General features: G+C 33.5%; 1 protein-coding gene across 1 annotated transcript in view; it reads left to right on the forward strand.

Moving 5' to 3' along the window:
* The window catches only part of LOC145265560 (uncharacterized), a 58987-nt gene that overhangs the window by 19063 nt on the left and 16776 nt on the right, over nucleotides 1–23148 (forward strand). Inside the window, exons 2-3 of the mRNA XM_080121535.1 lie at nucleotides 12281–12454; nucleotides 17538–17629. Of these exons, the coding sequence (XP_079977661.1) occupies nucleotides 12281–12454; nucleotides 17538–17629 (266 nt within the window). The remainder of the gene's footprint in view (nucleotides 1–12280; nucleotides 12455–17537; nucleotides 17630–23148) is intronic.

Below are 23148 nucleotides of genomic sequence, written 5' to 3' on the forward strand. Positions count from 1 at the left end.
CTTTAATCAAAATAGTGGGAACCTGCATTGAATAAGCCAAAACGGTTGATATGTCATAAAACAAGACTAAAAATAAGCACCAAAATGTTATTAATCTTGATTGTACGGTTTCGCCAAGAAGAAAGCGCTAATTTATTTTTATTTATTTTTTTAAATCCTTTGTCCGATATGATAAGGTGTTTTATTTTCATGTGTGCTCTTTCCTGTTGGCAGACACTGTGACGTCAACGCCGACTTCCTGGATTCATGCTATTTGCTTTGCCAACCAATGATTCTCGTGAGGTTTGTATGGTTCCATCATCATCAATATTAAAACAAAAGCAAGGTTTTCAGATTCTTTGAATTCTTCAGACTACTGTTATTTTTTACAACATTTCGGTCAATGTCACCTCCGACTTTCTTCAGATGCCTCTTCACCAACTCTAGAAATCTATTTCTCCTACTCTGGGCTCTGCACGTAATTTCAAACGGGACCCTTTATTTAATCGGGGAGGGCGTAATATGCTCTAATTTAATTTTTTGGAGTTATGTCTGTGGATTGTTTTCCGTAGGGTCGTGCGTGTTCCTATGCAAGAAACAATCCTGGATTTACTGCATCAATGTGGTACTATCGCTCCCCAGGAGGGTTACTTGGTTGATGAACGTCTTGGGAACGCAACCGGCTCCCCAGGTGATTAGACGATATCCAACGATAGGCACATGGAAACAAAACATCAACACAACGGGTTGAGATGTCGTCGGCTATAACTGGCTGGCATGGGTCGCTTCTTCATTGCGTCATTACAAGCATGTTTCCATCGTCGGAATTAATGGCATGCTGGAATGTAACGCTTATACAAAAATAGCGAACAAATGCATTTTTATAAAAATATAATTTAAGATTTAACAATGAGGAGCATATTTTTATGAAGACCAGTTGAAACCAGACGCATGCTATGTCGCGTCCGTCCGTCGAACCCAGAATCTAAGCTTCAACTGTTTTAAAACAATCAAATTATATTCAATTCTCTCTTTCTTCATTGAAAGAGAGAGAGAGAGATGTTTCATCGCCCATATTTTTTTTTTAAATTATGTCAACATTATTGTCCAATGGATTCATAAACACCTGCCAATCTTTGTGTGCCGATAGTTATAACCTTTAAAAAATGTGTCCTCACTGAAATGTGTGTATGTTTGCCTCCACACAAGTGCAGGCCAAGTTAGGCACAAGGTTTATCAATGTAGAAGCCTCCAGCTCCCTCAAAAGTGACTAGGTCATTGTGCCACAACTAGGTAAAAATCCTAAGGCATTTCCCCTTGTACTTTGCTACCCCCTCTCCCTAGATTAAATAAAAGTTTCCATTCAAAATTCCATGCATATTCCCGATGAGGCAGAAAGATTCCTGAGTTCAACTAGATACACCTAAAGGAGGTCAGAGGTTACATCAACCAAAACGTTGGGAAAAATAACACTCAAGATGAGAACAGTAGTCCAAAGAATACGAATAATCAATCCTAATCTCAAACATTTAGGGATGTAATAAGGGTTTCCAATTTAGCGTTAATATAGTCCGATCCTCTTCCCCCGCTCCTCTGCAGTCGTTATGATCTTTGAATAATTAGTGTGGTTTTGTTTTCGTTTATTTTTTTTTATTTTTTTAACCATTTCAAAATTAACTTCCCATTTAAATTTTTGTTGGTTTTCCTTATTTTATGGTTTGAATTTTTTTTTTTTTTTTTTTCTTCAATTGTTTTTTATTTGTTTCTTTTAAAATTATTTTTATTTCTGCTAATTTTCTTCTTCTTTTTTTTTTTTTTTTCCTTTTTTTTTTTCTTCTCTTCTCATTTTTTTATCACAAGCTTTGCTTTTTGTCAACCATTGCTTTTATAATTGTTTGCTTTTATTAGTCGTTGGTTTAAATAATTCACAAAATTTGTATATAAATTAAGTTTTGTCACCCTGGACATGGGCAAGTGTCTTATAAACTATGCATATGTATTTTGGCATTCATGCAAGCTAAATGTAAAGCATGTATTGACCAACTGCAACAGAGCACGTGTGAGAAAATCGGCAGCGGCCAAAGAATAGCTGGTGAGCAAAAGTATTAGCGACAACATCTGTTAAAGCATGTATAGAAATTAGCAAGTGTGCGAAAGTTGGCGTCACAAGAAAAGGAGAGAAAAATACACCACATGGTTGAGGAGAGAAGAAAAGTGCATGCCAGGCAAGATAGACATTTAAAGTCAAGTGTGAGAAGGTGCTGACTGACGGCTGGCACACAGTGACGAAGCGAAAAACTTTTAAAAAGCACATGTGTACGAAAAAATTCTTGCAAGATAACGAAGTGCGTTGTTTTGGAGAAACCACAAACATGCATTTCATTTACATTTATAAAAGATGTCATGTCGAATTTTTGTTCGTTTGTTTTTATTTGTTTGTTTCTTTGTGGCAGTGCCGGACAATGTGTGGGTCTGAGAGGTTTGAACTGTAACAACACAGTTGAAGATTAACTGCCACACGTTACACAACCACAATCCGCAGGAGATTCTCATGGTAAGACGGAGGAAGAGCAAGACTGGGATGCTCACCATAGTGTCCAATATTTCCAAGTAGGGGTGGTCCTGGATATGACCTTAAACTATATCCGATGGTGTGGCCCCAGCTTTCGGGCTTTGGGGAGTGTGGAGCCACCCCTTAATTGCTATTGCTCCCACTGACCTGGAGTGGTAGTACCTGTTAGGGTCCCAACTATGGGTTAAATAAAAAGCGACTTGAAAAAAACAAATATACCTTATTAAAATATTTTTCTTTAAAATCGCTGGATTTAGCATTAAATAACCTAAAAAGGTTTGATAGGCCATAAAGCAAAAACCAACCAAAATCCAAGTAGGGGTCAGCACAACATCAAGTACATTTTTGAGAAAAAAATAAATCAACTGGCCTACAGCTGCCGACACAAATGTCTGGCAATATTTTGATTCGGACATCAGCAAGATCCTAACAATAACATTAAAAGGTTCCGCTAACAAACGTCAGTAAAAGTAATCATGAAATTTGGAGCAGAACGATTTGTGAACACTGAAAAGAAAGAAGCGGTTAATATAACCAGGAGCAAGCTAGTAGAATTTGTGTGGGGGGGGACACAATGTTATAAATGTCCAGTGTCTGAAAGTGTGCTAGTAGAGGATGACCCAAAGGCTGGTCATGTCTGATCAGGTCGACTTGCTGGAGAGAGTATGATGTTGAAAAATGATCCACACATAAACATCACCGGCGACACTCTCCAACACCCCACTACGGTGCGTATGTTTAAACAGCTGGTAGCTTCTTTCAGTCTTGACAGACTATGGATATCCACTGTAAGAGTGCCTGCACATAGAATTTTGTGGCAAGAGTTCTGCAGTCTCTAACCACACTTCTCCTGTGTCGGCATTATTAAATACCAGCGGCAAGTGGAGGTTCAGGACGACTGGAAACAATGCCGATATAAGCTGAGAGCACATACAGTGCCTAGAATTCCCAAACAGTCACCCATCTGGTATCAGCCAGGCTCAATGTTGCTTAACTTTGTGATCTGACGAAAACAGGTGTGTCAACATGATTATACTGTATATATTTGTATTGTCTGAAGAGCTGCAGACATAGATATATACAAAAAAATTGATTCATTTAAATGAATATATATATATATATGTGTGTGTGTACCATTGTTTTGCTTTAATAGTATTTATTTGCGTCAGAAACAATACTTTATAAACATACATATTTTACCCACCTAAAAAAAATTTATGTAAAAAATGGAGGTTCAGGACGACCGGAAACAATGACGAGTTAAGCAGAGAGCACATATAGCCAGAATCCACCCCCCCCCACCCACCCACATTAAAAACAAAAATAATAAAAAAATCTTTACGATGTGTATATCCGTGATGGAAAGAAAATATTGTATATCAAAGATCATGTAAATTGATCGTTCTTAAATAAATAAAAAAATTTTGTGGCTAAATGAATAGCAATGATATCGCTATGCCATCTTGAAAACAGGTTGAAGAAATAAGAGAGATAACTCTAAATAATTCAAATTTTCCAAATTTTAGAAAGCCCTTCTTACCATGAGGACACTGGAAAATGTTGAAATCGCTTGAAAGTGATTTCCTCTATAAAAATAAAACTATTGGCTAAGTTTATCTGATTTTTGGAATATGATATTTTTGTTTCTGCATATGCATCATAGAGATTTTTCTTTTTATTCTTGTTTTTTTTTTAATATAGGGGGAATTCTAGACCAAAAATAAAATATGTATTCGGAAAGCAATCGTAATAGCTAAAACAAATTGAAAAAAATATATTATTTAGAGAAACATATCACAAAACATTCTCATATGAAATTTAGTTCACCAGTATTTCAATGTTTTTATATATATATATATATATATATATATATATATATAAAAAGTGAACGTGTCTGTCTGTGTACATTTCTCTACGCAATAACTCTGTCAATTTTTAGTCTACAGACTCAAAATTTGATATACAGGGTACTGAGATTTGGGAAAATCTACGTGATAAGTTTTCGGCCAGAAATTTGGCGATTAAGGGGTCAAAGTTCACCGATTTGACCTTTGGGAACTCTACCAAACTCCTCTGCCAATTTTGGGTATAAACAATTGAAATTTTAGATATAGGTTCCTTGGACATAGATCTAACTCAATAACTTGATTGGAGCCCAAAATGGAAAGATCATAGATAAAGGGGAGTTAGAAAAGAAGGGGGAGTGGTGGGGAGAGGACGTTGGAGTTTAAAGTAGTAGGAGTGTATTAAAAAAAGAGAGGGGTTTATAATTAAATATTAATTATGTGTAAATTCTTATATACATGTTTTTTAACGGTTTAAACTTAAAAGACGCTACTTTTATTGATAACGGCATAAGTAACAGTTAATTTAAAGGATCACCCTGGCAACAGGTTGGAGAGTTAATGTTAGTGAAGGAACGGGTTGAAAATGGGGTTTAAAGTAATTTGAGGATTTTCCTCTAGCTGAAACAATTTGTAAACTCATTCTGGACTCACAGTAATAAATTTCCTATATATATATATATATATATATATGTGTGCTAGCAGTTCAACCCGGCTTTGCTCGGGCCCTATGTACTGTTCATAATTTTATGTGCATATATATATATATATATATATATATATATATATATATATAAAAACAGAGATGTGTGTGCCACAGACGATTTCTGATTGGTTAATCCAATAATCACATCTCCTAAAAAACTATGGTTCGTAGGCTCTTAACTTTACCATAAAATATTATGGCTTTATTTATTGTCCATCTTGGAAGGGTTTAATTTTTTCGTAACTTGCGATTTACAAATTACAAAAATACGAAACTTACAATCTAACAATCGAACCTCCGACATCACGGCCGCCATTATGAAACTAAACTAAAAAAAAAAAAAAAAATGCGCGTTCACTCGTGGTCTTTTCATTTCGGGTTTGGGTACGTGTGCAGTTTTCCATTGACATTAAAAAATGGAAATATTTTTTAAAAAATATATTGTACGTACTCGTATATATATATATATATAATTTTTTTTTTACTATAATAATCAAATACTTACAGACACTAGTGTTTCATCCTTTCAGGAATCTTCAATTTTTGACCCAAACCGATTAAAAAGCTTGCCCTATCTCTGAATACCTTTTATGTAAAATTTCAAATGGTTAGACCAGAAATTGTCTGAGTAATTTGGAAGAGACCGCAAAGGTCAAATTTGTTTAAACTTTGACCCCTTAAGATTTATTGTTTTGGGCTCAAATCAAGTTATTAAGTTAGATCCCTGTCCAAGGAACTTATATCTAAAACTTCAAGTGTTTAGACCCAAAATTGTCGGAGGAGTTTGGTAGAGGTCTCAAAGATCAAATCGTTGAACTTTGACCCCTTAACAGCAAAATTCCTGGCCGAAAAACGGATTACAAAGATTTTCCTAAATCTCAGTACCCTGTATATCAAATTTTGCGTCTGTAGACTGAAAATTGACAGTTATTGCGTAGGGAAATGTATGCACACACACACACATATATATATAGATAGATAATTTTTTTATTTTTATTTTTTTACAAGGGAGTTACCACTTATCAAGGCCTGAAGGCCACTTGAGGATAAGGGTTAATGAATGTAGTGTAGTAATCGTTAATGGTGTAGATTGGTTAGAATTTATTTAAGGGAACAGTTCAACAAGAATTTGTTTGCATTTGACTTGAAGGCTACCATATTGTAATCGGCCGAGAAGCAGGCCAGTAGAACAGTGTTCCACAAGGAAAAACTTCTAGGAAAAAAATCTTTATCGCATCTGCATTTAGATTTAGGCACAGAGAGAATGGAGGAAATTGTTACTAGTAGTTGTAGCTAGTTGAGTGTTTTTTGTGAAAGTTTGGCGGGTGGGGGAGTCATAGATTGGAGTTCAGTAGAGCACTTGCTATGAAAATAATGATAGAGCAGAGACAAGCTTGCACGCGTCTTCCATGAGAAAGAGGTTGCAGGGAAGAGAAAGGTCGTCACCTACTATGTTTTGAAGCTGGTTTTGAACTCTATCAAAGGTAGAGCATGCCGAGCAACTCCTGTCCATATGTGGCATTTTAGAACATACTTGGTTCTTATGCAGATAGAGGATTGCATTGGCAGTGAGATACCTACTGGAGTAGTGGAATGATCCAACGATTTTTTCAGTGATCTAGGTAACAGATTTGATGTGTTTTCATATTTTTTTGATTTTGTATATTTTATATTGGGGACCACTTGTGAATTTGAGCCTCTCATGAAACTTCCTCCTTTTGACAGGAGCTGGTTCAACCCACCTACGGTTAATGCTGCGTCTGTCAGTATATATTTCAATTTACATTTTTTTTTTTTTTTTTTTTTTATATATATATATATTTGGAGAAATGTTAGAGGTGATTTATGTCAATTTTTGTCTTGTTTTTGATTTGGTATATTTCATTTTTGGAAATATATGTTCACATTTTTAAGTGCTGCCGAATTGAAACTCCCCCCCCCCTCCTAAAAAATATAGAATCCAAGAGAAAGCATCTTTTACGTAGTTTTTTTTTTTTTTTTTTTTAATAAAATTCCAATAATAAATGATCTTTTTTGTTTCCCCAAGCCACCAAAATCAAGAATCTAGTCCTTTTCTGAAATGGGCTTTTCCTTGTTGATTGCCGTATGATGCTAGTCCTGTGTAATTCTAGGAGGTTCACCCTCCTAGCTTTACATTCTGTCTTTGAGAAAGGGGTAGTTTATTCTAATTGCTTGGAGCGTCCCTACCAGAGAATGCCAGCAATGTTGTCCAGGCACTTTTTGTGGGTCAGAGTTCTCAGAGGTGATGATTTTTTAATCCCACTTTCCGACCTTTCTCACATGTGTGGGAGTGGAAGAGAAATAAATAAAAGGTGTCTACCACAAGAAAAGTCTTCAGTCTGGAGTTGGGCCAGACATGGTTTGTATCAATGATTCCCAACGTGAACCGTAGTGGCCCCACTTGAAAAACATTAAAGAAAAGTAAATTTCTGCATTATTAATACTCAAGGCAGCTCCCCATTTAAAGGGGATTGTCCAAATTGAATAGCAATTGTCTGATATAAGGGGTTTCCCCCGCATTGATCAAAAGCTGGTTGCTTTCTGGATGTTTCCAGTACGAGGCTGAGAAACACACGTTCACTTCAGATTAGTTTCACTTTACTTGTACTAAAAACCAACAGACACGTGACAGAGCGAAATAGCGCAGATTTTATGAAAGTCGATCAAAATAAATCTAGACACGACGTTCTTTCGCAAATCGTACATATTATGATCTAGGGCGTATGTAAATAGTTCTAAGATATAGTAAGCCCCCTACCCCAGAAACCCGGCGATAAAAGCCTTTGCCGTACATACATAAAATGTGCACACACATTTTGCTTTTTATATATATATAGATTACAGGATATAATGATAAAATTGTCGCTCTAGAAAAGACATAATTCCATTTCTGTTTGATGAAAACCGGTTTTCTTTTTTTGTTTTTTTTTTCTTTTTGTTGCAGACCTCCTACTAGTTGCGCGGTTGTGTACAAACACTTAATTAAATCTCCACACTAACGTACTGTACTTGCAATAACCCTTATCCCTGAGTGGCTTCTGGGCCTTGATAAGTGGTGACCACCGTGTAAAAAAAAAAAAGATCCTGAGAGTGATAAGAGCCTTCTATCATGTCTGAAAGTGACACAATGTTCAACGAGCGAGATCAAAGATGCACCGCTGTACAACTCGTGCTCTCTACTGATCCAAGTGTTATGACAACAGGACCATTGCCAGCACCCTCAAAATCCAAATCCGGCCGATTTAACGTTTGAGTGTACAAAGTTTCCAACCACAGTTATGGTCTTTGGTGTGGTTTCAAGTGAGGGCCACATCATGCCACCTCACATCTTCGAAGTGTACCTGGATGTACTGAAGAGTGTCGTGATCCCCTGGTGCAATCAGGTGGCTGCTGGCAGACCCTGGGTGTGACAGCAGAACTTGGCACCAGCCCACAAATCCAAAGAGACCCAGGCTTGGCTTCAGAAGGAGTGCTATGACTTTATACCCTTCTCTCACTACCCCCCCCCCTTCTCTAATCTAAACTTGCTGAACTACATTTGGTCATACGTCGAAAACATCACCAACATGACGTTCCACAGCATCAAAGCTAGTCTGATCACTGCCGTTTGCCAAATATTCACTGAGCTCTCGCTGAGACGTGTGGAAAAGGCATGCTTCCAGTTTCAGACCCATATTGAGGCTGACAGCGGCTACATTGGAGATATGTCAGCTCTACAACACAACCAAGTTACCTGAATTGATTTTTTCAATAAAAGTTTTTTTAAGTAAAATTGTTGTGTTGGTTTCTCTAGGATGACAAAATTACTGTTCTACCCTGTAAAAGTATATATATATTAAAAGGTGTGTGTGTATGTGTATAAAAGAAGTATGTCGTAGTTCGCTTGAAGCATTGTTTATCGGATAAAAGGTGTGTTTGAAGGCTTGTCAATGCAGGAATTATTCAATCATTGTAGCAAATAAATAATAATAATTCAATAGTTTACAATAAATATTTATTTACCCGATTATAGATGGTATATTCTCGACTGTAGGTGGTAAATTCCTTGAATATTTTCGGGAGCAACTTCTATTTTCAAGAGGTAGAAAATGTATATCTACTCTTTATGTTGCCGCTTTTGGTTTAATCAATATATATACAAGTTAGAAAAGCATTTCATCCAAGGCATGAAAATTATTAAACAAAATGTTTTTACTATAGGCTTTAAAAATAAAGGTACAAGATTCAATTTGAAATTTATTTATCTTCAAAGTGTACTTTTATAAATTTTACAAAGTAAGGTATGCAAATTTAATACCTTAATTTCAAATTGAATGCTTTTCTAACTTGTATTCTATCTTTTTAAGATTATATTTTATTTAATTTATTAATTCTGATTTAAAAAAGATGAATGTGATTTTGTATGTATTTATAAAAACTCTCCTACTCTCTATTTCAGATTGTATTTCTCCTCACACCACAACTCATTTTTGCAACCCCCTCTTTGTATTATTACAGGTCTGAATATTCTCTCTGTTTCAGTTTGTAATTCTCCTCACTCCACAACTCTTTTTTGCAACTCCCTCTTTGTCATACATGTCTGAATAATAAGAAAATCTGAATTTTTTTAACAAAAACTTTAAAATAACTTTTTTAGATTAATTTTTTAAAACTTCTTTCAGAATAGAAAATCTTTACAATTTAATAAGGAACATATTTCATATAGGTTTCATCAAAAATATTCAGTAGATAACGAAAAAAATAGATGAAAATTTCAAAAGGAGTGTATAATTTGGTTACGCTGAATAGTAGTCCTCGCTAGCGAAAGACTTTGTTATTCTATTATTATTATTTAAAACATTTTGTGTCCTGCGCTTTTGCGCGAGGACAAATTTTCATTATCAACATAAAATTTTTCAGCTTATGTTTTAAATTTTTTCAGGACTATCCACCTTACTAAAAAAAATGCTAATTTATTTTGGTGTCTTGAACTCCCCCTCCTCTCTTTTGTGCTGATGAGATTATATTCGAAAACGAAGTCTTTGTCAATTATTGTCAACGTTTATAAAATGACTATCATTTCTGAAACAATCGTACACTCAATTTGATTTTTTTTGTTTTTTCCTTTTGAAACTAATTTATAATTTACAATTATCTATCTTTTTACTCAATATTAAAATAGATCTAGGATAAATAAACCTATTGAGCTTATATATTTATAGTCTATGAGCACTGTTTCTTTTAAGGTATTAATATATTAAAATAAATTTTGCTAAATTTTGGAGTCTAAAAGTAGACTCCAGGATATATAATGTTGGGACGAGTAATCGGAATCAGGAACCGGGAAAATCAGAAGATTTGGAAGTATCGGAATCGAAAAAAATTATGCCTATTTTCCAATCCCAAAACGATTCTTTTAGTTGTCATTTTTTTTTTATTTTGTTTTAAGTAAAATCTTCCTTTGCTGGTAATAATGATGAAAAAATAATAAATATTTATTGATTTTAAAATACCAGTAAAGCTAAAATCGATAGATCATCCCCCACAAATGTATTTTTATGTTAGGAAAATTGCTGCATATTTAATGTGTTTTTACGAAAATCAGGGGAAATAACAATCTTATAGTTAAATAATTAGAGATTTATAAAGAATCAGAATCGATAATTGTATTGGAATCAGAATCGATAATTGTATTGGGGGGGAAAATATTGCAATCGTCCCATCACTATATCCTTTTCTATTGTGATAAGTTTTCTTTGTTAAAGATATATTCTTTATTATCTTTATTTAATGTGCGTGTGTGTATATATATATATATATATATATACGCATACGCATACACAATGTATTTATGTAATGAGAGAGAAAAAAGGAAGAAATTCTCTGGTAAAACACCATCAACCAAATTTGGTTTTATTTTCAAAAATAATAACATCTGTTCCTTCATAGCTATACAATCTGAGCACAAATAATTACAGAAAAAAATGATTTACCGTTGAAACCTTATTCTCTGTAAGTGCCCAAAGCTAAACAAAAAATCCAACAGCAAAGATTCTTTTTAAGACCTGTCCAAATGTGGAACCCAATACTGTGGGGTTGCTTCCTAGTTTCATGTAAATAAGCTCTTGTTGAACTGTCCACTTCAGTAATCAAACCCTACCCAAGTGCCGCCCATTACAAATCATTGTGTTTTCTCTCATAGTCTATCCAACATTCATAAACCTTTATCTTCAAGTGTTTGGGCCTTGACAAGCGGTGAACACCACCCCCTGTAATATGTTTTTTGGTTCCCTAACTAAGGAGGGATTGGACCTTATTCACTCCCTCACACCTTAAATTTCTTTGAAATTTTGCACAAACATTAATCATGGTGAAAGTAAATTTTTCACTTGTGGAGGAGGACCCCTCATTCACGGCTTGTTTGTTGTTTTTGTTTTGTTTTTTTTTACTTTTATCATTGCATTGTGTTCTTGCATTACTATAGAAGTTTCATGTATCTTATGATATTTCGGGAAAATTTCCCTTCCTTGTATATGTGCTTGAAACCCAATGTTGCCTGGTTATGAATGTGGCTTAACGAACGTTTCATCCTCCCCTATTTTATTGTTGTCGAAATCAATCCTCTTTGCAGTTACTTAGTCCACAAGAACATTATAGTCTACATTGGGATTGAATAATGACCAACGAATGTTTCACACTCCCATATTTTTATTGTCATTGAAATTTGTGAAACGGCCCATTTTTCAATCAAATCGATCAATTGTGTACTCTAGTTGGGGATCCATCGCAGGGAGAGGAAGCTTTACATGCCTACTTGCACTCCCCCCCCTCCTTTCGCCCAACCGTTTTAAAAACTTCAATTTTGTTTGGAGAAGGCCTTGAAAAACTTTTAAAAATCTTGAAGTCCTTGAAAATGGAGAGTGAAAATCTTTACAAACCCTGCACACATTCTCATTTTTATGGATATACTAGCAGGACTCCTAGCGTTGCCCAGTCGTAAAATATACATATTAATTATATTTTAATTAATGCAGATTTCTTATTGATTATAAATAGAAATACTGTATGCATTAAACATAACGTTAAATTCCTTAAAAAAAAAAAAAAGAAGAAATTGAGACGTGCATGCAAGTATTTTGTTGAGATATATTTATTTTTATGTTTTTGTATACTTATCAGATCTGGAACTGGAATATGAAAGCGAAGCTCCTGGTGGATCAAGTTCTCAGCCGGTCCGCAAAAACATTGCCATCAAATTAAAACACTTTAAACCTAAGCTAAAAGGATTAAAAACTCGAAATAAAACTGATAAATTAAGCGACTTAGATGGAATTGATTCTTCTGATGATCAGTGTAAGTCCTTTTACATTTTTTTCATTTTTTCATTTCATTTTCTTTCCATTTTTTTTTTTTTTTTTTTTTTTTTTTTTTACTTTTGACACTTTCTTTTTTCATTTTTTTTTTTTTTTTTTTTTCATTGCTGATCAGTGTAAGTCCTTTTACATTTTTTCCCCTCATTTTTTCATTTCATTTTCTTTCCATTTTTTTTTTTTTTTTTTTTTTACTTTTGACACTTTCTTTTTTCATTTTTTTTTTTTTTTTTTTTTCATTGCTGATCAGTGTAAGTCCTTTTACATTTTTTTCATTTTTTCCCCTCATTTTTTCATTTCATTTTCTTTCCATTTTTTTTTTTTTCTTTTTTTTTTTTTTTTTTTACTTTTGACACTTTCTTTTTTCATTTTTTTGTAAGTCCTTTTACATTTTTTTCATTTTTTCCCCTCATTTTTTCATTTCATTTTCTTTACATTTCTTTTTTTTTTTTTACCTTTTTTTTTTTTTTTTTTTTTTTAATATTGTTTTTATGTCCAGATATTTTTTTTTATCATATAAACAACATAAGTCCAGTTTTTTTTTGTTTTTTTTGGGGGGGGGGGTCCTTTTTTTTTAAGAAAAATTCTTATGTCTGAATTTTTACATGCCTGATAAAATTCTCATCGAGATTAGTATATTTGCTGATGACACCAAACTCTATAAACAGACACAAGAGACAAACAAATGAACAAATATCTAAGAAAATGGCTGAAACCTTAAAGGAAGACTTCCAGTCTGTAATGGAGACATGAATGGATAGTAACATTCAATGTTGCCAAGACTAAGTTTCTTTCTTTTAATAATTGCAAGAAATCTTCTCAATTACTGATGGACATGGCTAATGATACTCTACCTGAAAGCTCTTCGTTCAAACTTTTCGCCTTAATGTTTACAGGGAACATGAATTGGAATAAATATATTGAGGGCATTGCTAAGACTGCTGTGAATGTGGGCTTTCTCTATCATGCTAGAAAGTTACTTACACCTGAGAGTATCTTATACATCTATAAGGCCACCTTTCGCTCATGTATGGAGTATTCTTGCTACATTTGGGTTGGAGCATCTACTACTAGTCTCTCACTCCTAGACAGGGTTCAAAAAGAGTGATCAACCTAATAGGTTCTGTACTGTCAAACTCCCATTTAATGAAAGGTGCTCCAACGACAAACTCTAAGCTCTTGTACTCCCTCAACATAAATACCTCTGGCTAACCCGACAAGCAGTAAAATTCCACCTCTACACTGTAGAGATCCCTAGATACGAGAAAACCTTCTACTCAAATAGTTTCTTCCCTCAAACTGCTAGGCTTTGGAATTCCCTCTCAAGTTCCTGCTTCCCCGACTGTATTGACATGCTGAAGTTCAAAAGTTATGTGAACAGACATCTTGCTATTCAACTCTCTACATCATATTTTTGCAAATTTTGTCTCAGATAGTATCACCTTACATCTAAATGGCACTGTACCTTGTTTGGGGTAAAAAAAAAAAAAAATTTTTTTTTAATATGGGGTGTGTTGAGCTGTTTCCAAATTGTTTCACTGCATCTCATGTCAGCTGATCAGTTCTTGGCTTACTTTAGATTAGTGATGGGACGATTCCAATATTTTTTCTTGATTCTAATACAATTACAGGTTCCACACTAAATTCTTGATTCCAATATAATAACCAATTCCAATTCAAATTCTCTATGAATCGCTAAATATATATAACTCTGAAGTTGTTTTCCCAATTACCATAAAAACATGTGTAAGATGTGCACATATTTTCTCAAACATAAAAATACACTTGTGTAGGTGGGGGGGGGGTATCTATAGATTTTAGTTTTTCTGTTAGTTTAAAATTAATAAATGTTTATTATTTTATTATTACTACCAACAGTGGAAGGTTTTGTTTTAAACATCATCAAATAAAAAAGATAATTAAAAGAATCGTTTTTGGCATCAGAAAAATAGGCAAATTTTTTTCTGATACCCCACCGTAATACATGGGCGTCAATACCCCACCGTCCCAATAATATATGATATAAACATATATATTTATATTTCTGTAGAAATATATTTTCTTATTATATATCAATCCTTATATAAGAAGCTCAATTTAATTACAGAACAACATAGAGAATAAATGACAAAAAGTTATATTTGAAAATTCATGATGTTGACCATCTTATAATTTAGTCCTTTAATTCAATTCTTGACAGTATCTGTTTCGTAGCGCAAAATCAATCAATTATTATATCAAGGGCATAATAGATTCACTGATTAACTCATCAGAAGAAATAGCAACAATCAATCCGTCAAAAGGAACTGAAATGTGATTTGACATGGTATATATATATATATATATATATATATAGGAGCAAACAGTTAATAAAAGTTAATAAAACATGTTAAAAAATACTTTGAAAAAGAGTTAAAAACATATTTAATCTGAAAAGGAAACACTTGATAAGTGGATAGTCCTTAATCCGCGGAGTTTCGAAGAAATACTTTCCTTCTCATCAGAGGGTAGGAATTAGCAAAATGCGGGATCGGATTTTGCATACAAAAGTATTTGATGAAACAAGTAAGTCAAAGATCTTACTTGATAACAAAAAGTGGAGCAGAGGGAATATGGTGAAGAAAAAGGTGATTACACGTGAATGGATAATCTGGTGAAAGGATTATTTATCCAATGACGGTAAAATCCAAAAATATAATTCCAAGAAAGTTAATTGAATTTCCATTTGCACAAGTAAAATCCAAGGAAATCACGTAATTGGAAGATGGTCCAAAATAATCCAAAAGGCCGAAATCCATAGAATAATTCACAAATATGTACAAAGAAAAGAAAAGGAGAAAATTCCAATAATAAAAGAAAAATAAGATATGCTTTTCACACGACTGCCGAGACATAATTAGCAGTGTTGTTTAACTAAGATCTATAATATATATATATATATATATATATGTTATAGATCTTATAACATCATTATTCAACGCTATTTTAGATATTCCCAATTTCAACATCAAACACCAAAACATGGTATCAATCATGTCTGTCCTCACTATTCTTATCCAAGCATCCAGTTGGCCACTGTTGCACTTTTTCCAGCGAGAATATGTGATCGAGGCTAATAATCTAATTTATAAAATTCGCTATGTCCGTCTGTCTCTTTTTTTTTTTTCTTTTTTTTCCAAAAGTGCCTCTGAGATGCAAGGTTGTAAAGTATCATGAGGCGGTCAAATGATTGCAGTTTTTGTAGACCCTTCTTTTATTAGTTTTTAGCCGGTAAAAATAGCTGCTACGGGTTAGAATTTTTTTTAAGTTGGAATTTGGTAGGCATTAATCAACTCAAAGTTCTCTTATACGCGTGCATAAATATACATTTAAATGTTAAAGTTAGTTCATTTTTAACTATTTCTTAACTTAAATGATAACGACTAAGATTGGAGTGCCAAATGTTTTGTTTCAATCCTAGTTGATGGCACGAAAGTCGTATTTTTTTTTTTTTACTACTTATTATTATATTGTACCAAATAATAACTAGAAAATTGGGTACTTGTACAGTTTAATCAAGACATTAAAAAATGAAAATATCAAAAAAAAAAAAAAAAATTATATTGTATGTATCTGTTATGGAACAAAGTTCTCCAAAAAAAATTTTCACTTAATTTCATCAAGTAGGTTTTTTTTGTTTGTTTGTTTTTTGTTTTGTTTTTTTAGGAAGAAAAGCTAGTAATAAAGATGGGGAGGGAGTATCGGTGCTTTAACATGGAGTTATCTCCCCGTGGTGTGTTAAAAATTTCCATAATGGCTGACTTCAACGTGTTCTCATAAAACATGTTTTTCTGCTGTAAAAAAAAAAAAAAAAAAAAAAAAAAAAACTACTCGATCAAATTAAATGATTTTTTTTTTTTTTTTTTTCCTCTCGGAGATCTTCAGTCCATCGATATATACAATATAACCTTTTTTCAATATTTTCATTTTTTAATGTCTTGATTAAACTGTACAAGTGCCGAAAATTGACGTTATAATAACAAATACAAAATCTACGTAAATTAAAATATCATATTTAAGCATATTTTACGATCGCACAACACTAAACGTTCTGCTACACATGAATTCTTCCCTAGGGCATTGAAGAACATGACCATCATCACTCTGATCCTGTGGGGGGGTTTTTGTGAGCATCGACCACAACAGAGTATTCAATATAACAACCATGATTCTGTTTAATAAATCTCTTCTTTTCATAACATCATGCAATTGAAAGTCATTTGCTTATCCCTTTTTGCTGGTTCAGTGAAAAGAGAAGGTTTCTTTGTACCCATTTTCCACGTTAGTTTAGCTACTTCCTGTACCCGTAACATCACTTGTCATTTAGCTGTTAATGGACTTCTAACCAGAAAATTTTACTACAATTTTAACCTTGCTTGGGGACACACTTATCTCTTATCTTGATTTTATATGTGTTACAAAATCTTGAACCTGAAGCCTAAAGCTTTCACATTACAGAACAATACTTATTTTTCTCATTATATTGTAACATAGTTGTTACATGTCAACACTCGGGACCCACACGTTGTATGCAAACATTTGCAAGGAAAGAATTTTACTCTTTTTTTTTTTTTTTTTTTTGTGAAACAACAGACATTTATTTACAGGTACTTTTCAGACTACCGCCTTGCCCCTTGTTGAAAAGTCCTCTCGTACTCCAATAGGCTTAACAAAACTGCTGTGTCAAACACATGGTATTGTGTCTTTGTCCAGCCATGTTTAGCATGTGTCTTTTCCTGTCACTCTCGGACCACGTGTTGTAACACATCTCTCTCCGTCTTCTGTGATATTAAGGGTCCATATTAATCTTTTTTTTTTCTTTCTTTTTTATAAACTTTTTTTTTTTTTTTTTCAAACTTTTTTTTTTCCTGCTTCCCTGTTGTGACATCACCTCGCACACAGCTCAGTCATTTGCATACGTCGACTGTTGTTGTTGCTGCTGCTGTCATACATGCATCCGCACTCTGCTACAGCATGTCTAAATGTCTAATTTTCTTCAATATTTTTCTACATTCTTTCTTTCGCAGATCTCAATGCCAGCTGTGACGGTTCTATCATAAAAAACATGAGTCCTTCAGACTCCATATTTTCTTGTCAGCCTCTTCTTTGGAACCATAAGGTAAGCGTCACAATTATTGATGAATGTTTCTTGTTCTAGTACACAGATTATTTACTAACGATAAAAAAAAAAATGGCATAGCGTAATTTTTCTAAACAAAGCATATTGCTACTAAAGTATATAGATGTATTGTTATGAGGGTTAGATCGATAGGTAGGCATCCTGGGTGGGGAGTTGTGTGGTAAGATATCCGCTTTACATTTAAATTTCAGCATGTTGGTATCGCTTGCTTGACTACAAAAGCAGGAAGGAAATTTCAAAAGTAAGCGATTCAAGAAGCTACCAGCATAAAAAATCTTATGGCATCTTGGTATAACATTCTCACAGGCTTTATAATAAGAGGAAGAGTTATCCGTAGGGTGGACACACCACAACAATACCTCCTCTACAGTGAAGTGTTAGGATCCTCCCAGTCTTTATAATATAACAAGTGGAAGAGTTCATTAGTATCTGTAGGGTGGACACACCATAACAGTACCTTTTACAGTAAAGGGTTAGGATTCTTCCAGTTTTTATAATAAATGGAAGAGTTTATTATTATCTGTAGGGAGGACACATCAAAATTGTACCTCTACAGTGAAGAGGTGTTGGTTTTGTTTCTAGTCGGGGGGGGGGGGGGTAATTTTTGCAAATGTATGAACGCTTTCCATAAAATTCCTTGCAAAACCAGCAGAGGTATACAACTTTACTGTGATCAGACAGGTGCCACAGTTTGGTAGAAAGTATGGGACCATTTGCTTTAGAAATGCTTTTTTGCACCCAGTTGTGCCTCTACAGTGAAGAGGTGTCAGTTTTGTTGCTAAGATTGGTACAAATGCAGTAAGTTCGTCTGAACATGTTCCATAAAATTCCTTGCAAAACCAGCAGAGGTATACAATTTTACTGTGATCAGACAGGGACTATAGCTTGGTAGATAGTACGGGACCATTTGCATTAGAAATGCTTTTTTGCACCCAGTTTAAAAGAGGAGAGGCTAGCACAGGGTGACCCCAAAAAAAAACAAAAGCTAAATGGAGGCCATCTAGAACATATGCTGTAGAACGGAGAAAAAAAAGGCCAAAGACCCTAGTGTTTTGATGTGATGTTTTGAATATAATAAACTAGTTATGACCAAAGTTTCATTTCATTTGGACAAAACACTAAGAAACGGGGCCTAATTAGAGTTTGGGCCGTTTTTTTTTTGTTTTTTTTGTTTTTTTCGGGTCACCCTATATTGGCAACAATACTCCATGCATGGATAAATGCTGACTTTATAAGCCTTATTTGTGTAAAATAGCTATCTGTATTTAATAAAATTCTTCGGGGAAGACAATGGAAGTGGTCCTAAATCTTTTGAATATCTATGTGACCCATTGGTACAGAACTTTTAAAAAAAAAAAAATAATAATGGTAATACATATATCCAAGTTAGATAATTAAATTTAAGCCAATGACTACAATATATACATTAACTCTTATCCTTGAGTGGCCTCTGGGCCTTAATATGTGGTAACCCCTTTGTAAAAAACACACACACACACACATTTATAAAAGACACTTAATTCAGAGTTTCCTAACATTGCAGCTTTTTCCAATATTATTAGGAGACAAAATTAGAGGAGAGGGGGGGTGCCTTTTTTTCTTCCCTGCAACCTTTTTCTCATGGGAGAAACGTCGCAAGCCTGTTTTTTCTCTATCATTATTTTCATGGCAAGTGCTCATCTGAACTCCAATCTGTGGTACCCCCTTGCCAAACTTTTACAAACAAACCCTCAACTACGCTTTTTTTTTTTTTTTTTTTTTTTTTTACTAGAACTGCCCACTAGTGGAACACTGTTCCACTGGCCTGCTTCCCAGTTGAATACAACATAGTAGCCTTCAAATCCAATGTAAACAAATTCTTGTTGAGCTGCCCCCATAAATAATCAAATTCTATCCAATTTATACTGTTAACAATTACTGCACTACCACCCTACATTCATAAGTCCTTATCCTCGAGTGGCCTTCAGGCTTTGATAAGTGATGACTCCCAAATAAAATAAAATAAAAAAAATAGTCATGAAAAAGAAATTACTATCATAAGCTTAGTGGGCAAATACATTGTAATGATCCTTATTCAATCCTGGGCAACATTCATTCTTTCTGCTAGTTAACAATAAAAAGGAGAAATCTTTTTCTAATGTTCAAACATACAATTTCATGCAGTTCTCCCAGGCGTTGTATGCTCAGAAGCATCATCGTTTGACCATGTTTTTCTTTTTTATTCACTCCAAGCAAGACATATTAGGGCCGAGACCTAAAGAGCTACTGTGATTGGGGACTAGATGAGGGAGGAGGGCATCCTCAGTAGGGGTCTGTACAGCAAAGTATTTCTTTAAATTGTATTGAAATCTTTTGGATGTTGGTACAGTTTGGGAAATGTGGATCAGGGAGGGAATTTCAAAGGCAAGAGATGATTATATAATTAGAAATATTGCAGTATTTAAGACTTTTTGACATTTTTTTTTTTTTTTTTTTTTTTTTTTTGAGAAATTTAAGATTTCTTTGCTCCAAAATTGACTTTAAATCATAGTATGATGTAATTCTGATCTTTCATTTATTTATTTATTTATAGCCCTTGGAAATTTTGAAAAATTTGAATATTTTGCATTCGAAATTGATTTTCATAAGAATTGATCCGAACTATATAAAAGAAATATATATGGTTAAACATACTTTTTGTTATTTTAAACGATATTAAGCTTAGCGTCTCTACTTGGAGATTGGGTGTTTTTCTTTTTTAGAAAGTCCCCCATTTTTTATTTGGACGTAATTTTATTTATTATTTTTTTAAAAACAGTAATCTACGTACACGCGTGTTTCGGGGCCCTACCACTCTTCAGCGTAGCTTGACTGTTGTTAGGAATCGAACCCCAAACCTTATGTATTTCAGTCCAGCGTCTTAATCTATTACGCTATGATGCCATAGAGGATTTACTGTTTAGTTTTTATCGTTTATATATTTACGTAGTTTTTGTTTTTTTAACACCCAATCTCCAAGGTGGAGACGCTAAGCTTAATATCGTTAAATAACAAGAACTATGTAAATATATAAATAATAAAAACTAAACAGTAAATTGTCTATGGCATCATAGTGTCATGGATTAAGATACTGGACTGAAATACATAAGGTCCGAGGTTTGATTCCTAACAACAGTCAAGCTACGCTGAAGAGGAGTAGGGCCCCCGAAACATGCGTGTACGTAGATTACTGTTTTTAAAAAAAATAATAATAATAAAAAATAATAATAAATAAATATATATGATTAAAGGTATTCCAGAGTGATAACTAGTGAATTTAACAAGTGCTCAATAAAAGAAGAGCAAGATATATTTTTATTTATATAAATAAATTTACATGGTCGCAACATTGGACATGTTAATATTTTGAACAAATGGTTGGTTGAAACCAAAAGTCCTCATCAGGCAACTTAACAAATAGTTGCTTTCCATAGAAGAAACTTGCCTTCAAAACCAAATATATATCTATAAAAGTGAACGTGTCTGTGTGTTTGTGTACATTTTCCTACGCAATAACTATCAATTTTTAGTCTACAGGCTCAAAATTTGATATACAGGGTACTGAGATTTGGGAAAATCTATGTGATCGGTTTTCGGCCAGAAATTTGGCAGTTAAGGGATCAAAGTTCAACGATTTGACATTTTAAGAACTCTACCAAACTCCTCCGACAATTTTGGGTCTAAACACTTAAAATTTTAGATATAGTTTGCTTGGACATGGATCTAACTTAATAACTTGATTTGAGCTCAAACCAATAAATTTTAAGTGGTCATAATAGGTGTCAAAGTTTTAAAAAAATTGACCTTTTTTTTTTTTTTTTTTTTTTTTTTTTTTTGCTCAGCAGACACCTCCAAACACCCGGGCTGAAATGCTAGTATATATATATATATATATATATATCTTATAAAACATCTTAATTTTGCACTATAAAGTTGAATTGGAATCCTGACAATACATGAAAATGTTAATACGTTGATCGATTCACATAGACTCCATACAATGTTTATATAATTTTTTATATATATATATAGGTGAAATTTTCTGTCTGTTTGTACATTTCCCTACCAAACTACTCTGTCAATTTTCAGTTTACAGATTCTAGATTTGACATAAGGGGTATTGAGATTTGGGGAAATCTTTTTAATCGGTTTTAAGCCAGAAATTTGGCTGTTAAGGGGTCAAAATTCGACGATTTGACCTTTGAAAACTCTACTAAACTCTTCCGCCAATTTTGGGTCTAAACACTTAAAATTTTAGATGTAGGTTACTTGGACATGGATCAATTTTTTTAATTTTATTTGAGCCCAAAACAATAAATGTTAAGTGGTCCAACTTGGGGTCAAAGTTAAAAATTATTTGACCTCCGCAGTCTCTACCAAATTACTCAGCCAATTTTTGGTTTAGACATTTGAAATTTTACATAAAGTGTGTTCAGACATAGGACAAGCTTTTTAATCAATTTTTGTCCGAAGACTACCAAGTGGTCAAAATTCAAAAGATTTGACTGTTGCGGTTTCTAGCAAACTATTCATCCAATTTTGGATCTAAACATTTGAATTTTTACATAAAGGGTATTCAGACATGCAGCAAGTTTTTTTAATCAGTTTTTGGGCAAAAATTCTGCTGCCAAGAGGTCAAAGTTGAAAGAGTTGATCTTTGCAGACTCTATCAAACTCCTCCACCAATTTTAGGTCTAAACACTTAAAATTTTAGATGTAGGTTACCTGGATATGAGTCAAACTTTTGAATATATATATACATATGCACATAAAGTTATGAACAGTACATAGGGCCCTGAGCAAAGCAGTGCTGAACTGCTAGTATATATATATATATATATATATATATATCGCTTATATATGTATGCATGTTTGTATATTTCTATGTACAGAATCCACAGATTAGGAGTTTGCTTTTTCCAATCCCTGTCCCCCACACCATGTTTAGAATGACTTTCTAAAATCTCACCAGTTTTAATTATTTGGAGTCATCTCCCTTGTTCCTTCAGATTGTTTTCAAGATGGCATCGTAGATTGTCTTTCACTGTTTATCCATGAGATTTGATTTTCTTATTTAAATAAAACTACTTGATCGATTTATTTGGTTGAGAAGAAAGTTTGCGCAGAATTTTTAATTTGGATTTTAATAATGTATTTTCAAATAAGTTGTTATGATAATACCTTTACTTTATATATCATTTTAAAGCGTTTTTCACTCTATCTGATCGTTTTAAATTACAATAGTTTTTAAAAAATGTCTTTTTTCAGAACGTTTAATACAAAATGGAAAAACGTAAATTCGCACAATTTTCTTATTTCAATTCAAGCTAGGCTGAAAAGCTGCTGAAACAACTTGCAATATCTACAAAGTATTTGGCCCAGGAACCAATGCACAATGGTGGTTTAAGAAATTTTGTGGTGGCGACAAAGGTCTTGAAGATGAGCGTAGTGGTTGGCCATCAGCTGTTAACAGCGATCAT

Source organism: Euprymna scolopes, chromosome 40 (assembly GCF_053919585.1).
Source record: "Euprymna scolopes isolate OS-2025 chromosome 40, ASM5391958v1, whole genome shotgun sequence".
NCBI classification, from domain to species: Eukaryota; Metazoa; Mollusca; class Cephalopoda; order Sepiida; family Sepiolidae; genus Euprymna; species Euprymna scolopes.